Source organism: Falco rusticolus, chromosome 19 (assembly GCF_015220075.1).
Source record: "Falco rusticolus isolate bFalRus1 chromosome 19, bFalRus1.pri, whole genome shotgun sequence".
In the NCBI taxonomy this organism is placed as follows: Eukaryota; Metazoa; Chordata; class Aves; order Falconiformes; family Falconidae; genus Falco; species Falco rusticolus.
Window position 1 is genome coordinate 2,213,483 of NC_051205.1, and position 7,567 is coordinate 2,221,049.

The window sequence follows — 7,567 nt, forward strand, 5'->3', positions numbered from 1 at the left end:
AGAGCCAAGACTGACCGGTTGCTGTTGGACGCTGTAGAATCTGGTTTATTTTCTTCCTTGCCACGGTAAAGATTTGGATTTTATTTTATTTTATTTTATTTTATTTTTTAAATAGAAAAGGCAAGACTCGAGGTGGCCTTTTGGGTGCCGCTGGGGACCGGCTAGGTGCCCGGTGCTTCCTCCTCCTCCTCCTCCTCCTCACGGCCCCGCGCTCCGGGCCACAGGTGCTGCGGTGGCAGCAGCTCCTGCAGCCGCGCCAAGGCCGGGCTGGCGGGAGGGATGCGGTTCTTCTGCGGGGGAGTGGGGCGTCAGGCTGTGCCCCACGGCGATGCCAGCCCCGTGGTGAAGCCAGCCCCATGGCGATGCCCCACCAGGTGCTCGTTGGTGACACCAGCCCCATGGCGATGCCCCACCATGTGCCCCACGGCAATGCCAGCCCCATTGGTGATGCCAGCCCCACGGCGATGCCCCACCATGTGCCCCATGGCGATGCCAGCCACGTGGCGATGCCCCACCATGTGCCCCATGGCGATGCCCCACCAGGTGCTCGGTGACACCAGCCCTGTGGCGATGCCCCACCACGTGGCCGTTGGCAATGCCAGCCCCATGGCCATGCCAGCCCCATGGTAAAGCCAGCCCCATGGTGATGCCCCTCCACATGCCCGTTGGCGATGCTAGCCCCATGGCGATGCCCCACCAGGTGCCTGTTGGCATATGCCAGCCCCATGGCGATGCCAGCCCCGTGGTGAAGCCAGCCCCATGGTATGCCCCACCACGTGCCAGCTGGCAATGCCAGCCCCACGGTGATACCGCACCACATGCCCCACGGCGGTGCCAGCCCGACGGTGATGCCCTCACCACGTGCCTGTTGGTGATGCCAGCCCTATGGTGAAGCCAGCCCCACGGCGATGCCTCACCGTGTGCCCATGGGTGATGCCAGCCCCACGGCGATGCCCCCACCACATGCCCATTGGTGATGCCAGCCCCACAGCAGTGCCAGCCCCACGGCCCACCCGGCTCACCTCCAGGGAGAGGCACAGCAGCCCCTCCTGCCCCGGCACCTTTGGTTTCTTCTCCCGCTGCTGCTCCTCCAGCGCTGCCAGGAAGGCGCCGAGTCCCCGCTCGGTGACATGGTTGTCTGCGGAGGGACACGGGGGTCAGGGACAAGGTGTGGGGGGCCAGGGGAGGGATGAAGGGGTCCCCCCCCTCACTCACAGGCCAGGTTGAGGTTGAGGAGCGCCCGGTTCCCCGGCAGGATGACGCTGCCCTGGTGCTCCCTGGCCTCTGCCAGCAGCGGGTGAGGCAGCTCGGCCGGATCTGGCGTCTGGACACAGGGGGGTCCCCGAGGGACTGTGGGACCCCAGGGTCAGGCCCCCCCTCCCCACCCCATCCCGCCGGTGCCCCCAAACCTCCAGGTTCGGCTTCTCCTGGCAGCGTGGTTTTGGATCTCTGCCGCGGGCAGCTCTTGGCTCCGGTGCTGCCGGGGGGGGGGGAGAGCAGGGAGGGAGCTGAGCCAGGCACAGCCCCCCCCGTGCCCCCCCAGCCCGTCGGACCCTCACTCACACTTCTTGCGCTGCCTGCCCTCCTCCTTCTGCAGCAGCTCCTGCAACGGGGTGAGCAGCTGTGGACCCCCTGCCGACCCCCTCCCCACGTACCGCAAAGCTGGAGGGGTAACTGAGGCACACCCTCGGGCACCCCCAAAGCCAGGCAGCCTGGGGGTACGCGGCAGCCGCCTGCTGGGCTTCCCTCCGCCCGCCTCGACCCCCGTATCAGCCGCCCACCTCCTCACCTTTTTTTTGGGGGGGGGTTTGCCGTGCTTGGCCCAGGGCAGCTTGTCAGGGGCTGCGCTGGAAGGATCCTCACTCTGGCCCTTGGTCTCTTTTGGGGTCTGGGGGACAGAGGGGGGCTCAGGGTGCTGGCAGCCCCCTGGGAGCCTCCGACCTTTCCCAGGGGTGGGGAGGGAACGTGCCCCCTTCAAAACGGGGGGGGGGGGGGGGGGGGGGGGGGGGTGTCTCACCGTGCAGGACTGTCCCAGCGCCTCTGCCAGGAGCAGCCGCCTCCGCTCCACCACCTCGTCGTGCATCAGCGCGAAGGGTGCCAGGACCTGGCAGGCAGCGGGGTCGCACTCGGGGCAGGGTCCCACCCCCCCCAGCCGCCCACCCCCCTGCCCAGGACGTGGGGGGCACCCACCTCGGCCAGCCTGGTGGCCCCCACGTCACCGATGTCGTTGTTCTCCAGGGACAAGAAGAGGAGGGAGCGGTTCAAACGCAAGCCCTGTGGGGCAGCGGAGAGAGGGGATGGGTGCTGGGCTGCAGGGTGCTGGGCCCCCAGGCAGCCCCCCAACACCCACCCTGGCGATGTAGGCAGCCCCCCAACACCCACCCTGGCGATGTAGGCAGCCCCCAGGTCCGAAATGCGGTTGAAGCTGAGGATGAGTGAGGCCAGGCTGCGGCCGGAGGGGCTCAGCGTGGAAAGACCCTTCCCGATGAGCCGAGCATCCTCGTCCCCGATGCGGTTGTTGCGCAGGGAGAGGTGAACCAGCCTGCGGGATGCGCTGGGCTGGGCTGCCTGCACTGGGGGGGGGTCCCCCAGCAGGCCACGGACCCGCTGGGGGTCCCGGGGGGGCTCGGTGGAGCGGGCAGAGGGATGAACGCGGCTCGATCCCACTCACGGGCTGTTGCTCCCCATCAGCGTGTGGAAGGCCGGTGTGGGCAGGGGGTTCCCCTCCAGGCTGAGGGTCCTGCGGAGCAAACACCCCCCCCCCGCTGGTATTCCCCATCCTCCCTGGCACCCCCCGGTTCCTCAATTAGCGGTAATTAGGAGCACGTACCGCAGGCGAGGACAGCGTGCCAGCAGTGCCACCAGCACCGGCAGCAGCCGCTCCGACAGCCCGACCTTCCAGAGGCTGCGGGGGACGAAGCATCAGGCCAGGGGATGTGTTGGTGTTTCGGGGGGCACCCTGCGGCCCCCCCCCGGCTCTGCCCGTGCCCCCCAGCCCTGCCTGCACTCACTGCACTGCCTGCAAGCCGGCCAGGGTGGGCAGGCACTGGCTCAGGACCCCCAGCATGGGCTCCTCCATCTTCCAGCCTGCCGGAGACGCGGAGGTCAAGGTCGCGTGATGGGACTGGGGTGGGGGGGAGAACCCCCAAATGTGGCCTCCCATAGGCTCATTTCAGGCTCCTCATCCCTGGGTGTCGGGGGGGACGCTGGGGGTCCCCAGGACCCACCTCGCAGGAAGACGGCGCGGGTGCTCCGGGGGTCCTGGGGCTCCCTCTCCACCTGGATGCAGGGCTGGAAGTAGCTGTACTTGCGCTCGATGCGGGCGAGGACCCCCACCAGCGTGGGCTCGGTGGGCTCCTCTGTAGGACAGGGGACGAGGGGAGGGTCGGGGGGTGCTGCCAGCAGCCCCCTACTCCCCCCCCCCCAGCCCCACTCACCATCCGCAGGGAAGCTGGGGGACGGCCGGAGGGTGACTTTGGGGACGGTGGCCATGCCAGCGCGGGTGCAGAGCTCGGGGAAATCCTGCTCCAGGATCCCGCTGCAGCAGTACTCCTCTGGGGGGGGGGGGGAAGGGGGGCATGATGGGGACCCCCAGATCCCCCCCACACCCCCTGCGAGGGCTGGGAGCTCACCTGCGCCCTGCTCAGCCTTCCTCCCCGGGCTCTTCGTCTCCTCCGCAGCCGCCTTCTCCCGGGGTGCCCGCTCCCCCCGCCGCCTCATGGCCCTCAGCTGGGGGGCACCGGGGGGGCTCAGCGCCCCCCAGCACCCCCAGCACCCACAGCCCTGGGCCAGGGGGTCCCTATGTGTGCAGGGGGGGACCCAGGGCCCTATGGTGGTCCCAGGGCTGGGGGTTCTATGGGAATCCAGTTATGGGGGGGGGGGGGGCGTCCCAGGGCTGGGGGCCCTACAGGGATCCCTATGTGAGTGGGGGGGGGTCCCAGGGCTGGGGGCCTACAGGGATCCATGCGGGGGGGCGTCCCAGGGCTGGGGGCCCTACAGGGATCCCTATGTGGGGGGAGGGTCCCAGGGCTGGGGCCCTACAGGGATCCCTATGTGGGGGGGGTCCCAGGGCTGGGGCCCTACAGGGATCCCTATGTGAGTGGGGGGGGGGTCCCAGGGCTGGGGGCCTACAGGGATCCCTATGTGAGTGGGGGGGGGGTCCAGGGCTGGGGGCCTACAGGGATCCATGCGGGGGGGGGTCCCAGGGCTGGGGCCCTACAGGGATCCCTATGTGGGGGGGGGTCCCAGGGCTGGGGGCCTACAGGGATCCATGCGGGGGGGGGGGTCCCAGGGCTGGGGGCCTACAGGGATCCCTATGTGAGTGGGGGGGGGGTCCCAGGGCTGGGGGCCTACAGGGATCCCTATGTGAGTGGGGGGGGGGTCCCAGGGCTGGGGGCCTACAGGGATCCCTATGTGAGTGGGGGGGGGTCCCAGGGCTGGGGGCCTACAGGGATCCCTATGTGAGTGGGGGGGGGGTCCCAGGGCTGGGGCCCTACAGGGATCCCTATGTGGGGGGGGTCCCAGGGCTGGGGCCCTACAGGGATCCCTATGTGAGTGGGGGGGGGTCCCAGGGCTGGGGGCCTACAGGGATCCCTATGTGAGTGGGGGGGGGGTCCCAGGGCTGGGGGCCTACAGGGATCCATGCGGGGGGGGGGTCCCAGGGCTGGGGCCCTACAGGGATCCCTATGTGGGGGGGGGGTCCCAGGGCTGGGGGCCTACAGGGATCCTATGCGGGGGGGGGGTCCCAGGGCTGGGGGCCTACAGGGATCCCTATGTGAGTGGGGGGGGGGTCCCAGGGCTGGGGGCCTACAGGGATCCCTATGTGAGTGGGGGGGGGTCCCAGGGCTGGGGGCCTACAGGGATCCCTATGTGAGTGGGGGGGGGTCCCAGGGCTGGGGGCCTACAGGGATCCCTATGTGAGTGGGGGGGGGTCCCAGGGCTGGGGGCCTACAGGGATCCCTATGTGGGGGGGGTCCCAGGGCTGGGGGCCTACAGGGATCCCTATGTGAGTGGGGGGGGGGGTCCCAGGGCTGGGGGCCTACAGGGATCCATGCGGGGGGGGGGGTCCCAGGGCTGGGGCCCTACAGGGATCCCTATGTGGGGGGGGGGTCCCAGGGCGGGGGGCCTACAGGGATCCTATGCTGAGGGGGGGGGGTCCCAGGGCTGGGGGCCTACAGGGATCCTATGTGAGTGGGGGGGGGTCCCAGGGCTGGGGCCTACAGGGATCCCTATGTGAGTGGGGGGGGGTCCCAGGGCTGGGGGCCTACAGGGATCCTATGGGGGGGGGGGTCCCAGGGCTGGGGGCCTACAGGGATCCCTATGTGAGTGGGGGGGGGTCCCAGGGCTGGGGGCCTACAGGGATCCATGCGGGGGGGGGTCCCAGGGCTGGGGCCCTACAGGGATCCCTATGTGGGGGGGGGTCCCAGGGCTGGGGGCCTACAGGGATCCATGCGGGGGGGGGTCCCAGGGCTGGGGGCCTACAGGGATCCCTATGTGAGTGGGGGGGGGGGGTCCCAGGGCTGGGGGCCTACAGGGATCCCTATGGGGGGGAGGGTGGTCCCAGGGCAGGGGGCACTATGGGGGGGTCTCTAGGGGAGTCTCTGGAGGGGGTCCCTATGGAGGTCACGGGGGTGCTGGGGCTGGGGCCCTCCGGGGGTCCCTAGGGTGGTCTCCCCGGGGTGATGGAGGGTCCCCGAGTTGGGTAGCCCCCATGGGGGTCTCTATAGGAGCCTCCCTTTTGGGGGTGGGGGGGTTCATGCCTGGGGTCTTCAGGGGCTGTTAGGGGGGGGCCCATGGGGGTCCCTACGCAGCCCCCCCCGGGGGGGGCCATGCCTGGAGGGGGGCCATGGGGGTCCCTCTGCGGTCTCCTTTGGGGGGGGTCCCAGGTTGGGAGGGGGTGGGGGCCATGGGGGTCCCTACGCAGCCTCCCTGGGGGTCCCATGCCTGGGGGGGGGGGGGTGTCCCACGCGTGGGCCGTGACCTGCCTCCGCCGCTCCGCCCCTCCCCACCGGGCAGCGCCAGGGGCGGGGCCTCGGGGGGGCTGCGGCGCGTGCGCGGGGCGGGGCCGCGGGGGGGCGGGGTTTCCGGGAGGGGCGAGGTCTCCGGGGGGCGGAGTCTCCGGGAGGGGCGGGGCCGCCCCCATGGCCACCCTGTGGCTGGAGCGGGTACGCACAGGGCAGCGGCACTGGGAGCACTGGGCCGTCACTGGGCCCTTACTGGGGCCACCACTGAGCCCTTACTGGGGCCACCTCTGGGTTTTTACTGGGGCCGCCACTTGGGCCCCTACTGGTGCCATCACTTGGGCCCTTACTGGGGCTGCCACTTGGGCCCTTACTGGTGCCACCATTTAAGCCCTTGCTGGGGCAGTCACTGGGCCCTTACTGGGGCCACCACTGAGCCCTTACTGGGGCTGCCACTAGGCTCATACTGGGGCCATCACTTGGGCCCTTACTGGTGCTGGCACCGGGTTCTTACTGGTGCCATCACTGAGCCCTTACTGGTGCCATCACTTGGGTGCTTCCTGGGGCCAGTGAGTCCTTACTGGGGCAGTCACTGGGACCTTACTGGGGCCACCACTGAGCCCTTTACTGGGGCTGCCACTAGGCTTATACTGGGACCATCACTTGGTCCCTTACTGGTGCCGGCACTGGGTCCTTACTGGTGCCACCACTGGGCTCTTACTGGTGCCATCACTTGGGCGCTTACTGGGGCCAGTGGGCCCTTACTGGTGCCATCACAGGAGCGCACTATTTACTGGGCCTTTACTGGGCCCACCATGGACCATTACTGGGCTCAGGACTGGGACGTAACCACAGCCACCACTGGCCCTTACTGGGCCCATCGCTGGACCCCCCCAGTTCCCCCAGCCCCCCCAGCCCTGCGGATCCCCCCCAGCACAGAGGCGCAGGCAGCCCGGCTCACACCGCACCCCTTTATTCAGCCCCTGCCCCCCCCCCGACCCCCCCGAGGACAGGGACAGCCCCAGGGACCCCCCAGCCCCTGCCCCCCCCCCCACCCCCTCAGCGGTCCTTCCTGCGCAGCGGCGGGGACGGGGGGTAGTGGCGGGCGGGGGGCACGTCGTAGTGGCTGGGGACGTGGCTGTTCTTGGGGGAGTCGTAATGGCTGGGGGGGGGCGGCGGGGGTGACGCCTTCGGCCCCCTCGGGGCAGCTCTCTGCAGGGACAAGGAGATGCAAGGGGCTGGCCCCCCCCCCAGGGCCACACAGCCCCTGTCACTGGGTCCCTGTCCCCCCCCCAGGGCCATGCAGCCCCCCTCACCAGGGCCGTGCCCCCCCCCCAGCCATGCAGCCCCTGTCGCTGGGTCCCTGCCCCCCCCCCAGGGCCATGCAGCCCCCCTCACCAGGGCCGTGCCCCCCCCCCAGCCATGCAGCCCCTGTCACTGGGTCTCTGTCCCCCCCCCAGGGCCATGCAGCCCCCCTCACCAGGGCCGTGTCCCCCCCCAGCCACACAGCCCCTGTCGCTGGGTCCCTGTCCCCCCCCAGACCACACATCCCCCATCACTGGGTCCCTGTCCCTGCCAGGTCCATGCAGCCCCCCTCCCAGGGCGTG

At 70.3% G+C, this 7,567-nt stretch overlaps 1 protein-coding gene across 3 annotated transcripts; it reads right to left on the bottom strand.

The window, feature by feature from the left end:
- Positions 1-18: 18 nt before the first annotated feature.
- On the bottom strand, positions 19-3,891 carry LRRC71 (leucine rich repeat containing 71). Of its 3 annotated transcripts, XM_037370999.1 has the most exons (15): positions 3,633-3,888; positions 3,438-3,554; positions 3,228-3,359; positions 3,012-3,087; positions 2,831-2,905; positions 2,672-2,740; positions 2,383-2,542; positions 2,191-2,274; positions 2,018-2,104; positions 1,790-1,888; positions 1,564-1,603; positions 1,410-1,477; positions 1,216-1,324; positions 1,023-1,138; positions 47-290 (listed from the first exon to the last, which is right to left on the bottom strand). In XM_037370999.1, the coding sequence occupies exons 1-15, from the start codon at positions 3,718-3,720 to the stop codon at positions 162-164; spliced, it is 1,449 nt and encodes a 482-aa protein (XP_037226896.1). In that variant the 5' UTR covers positions 3,721-3,888; the 3' UTR covers positions 47-161. The 3 variants fall into 3 exon arrangements, with proteins under 3 accessions (XP_037226898.1, XP_037226896.1, XP_037226899.1); XM_037371001.1 differs by lacking the exon at positions 1,216-1,324 and having other exon boundaries at positions 19-290; positions 3,633-3,891; XM_037371002.1 differs by lacking the exon at positions 2,831-2,905.
- Between the last annotated feature and the right edge of the window lie 3,676 nt (positions 3,892-7,567).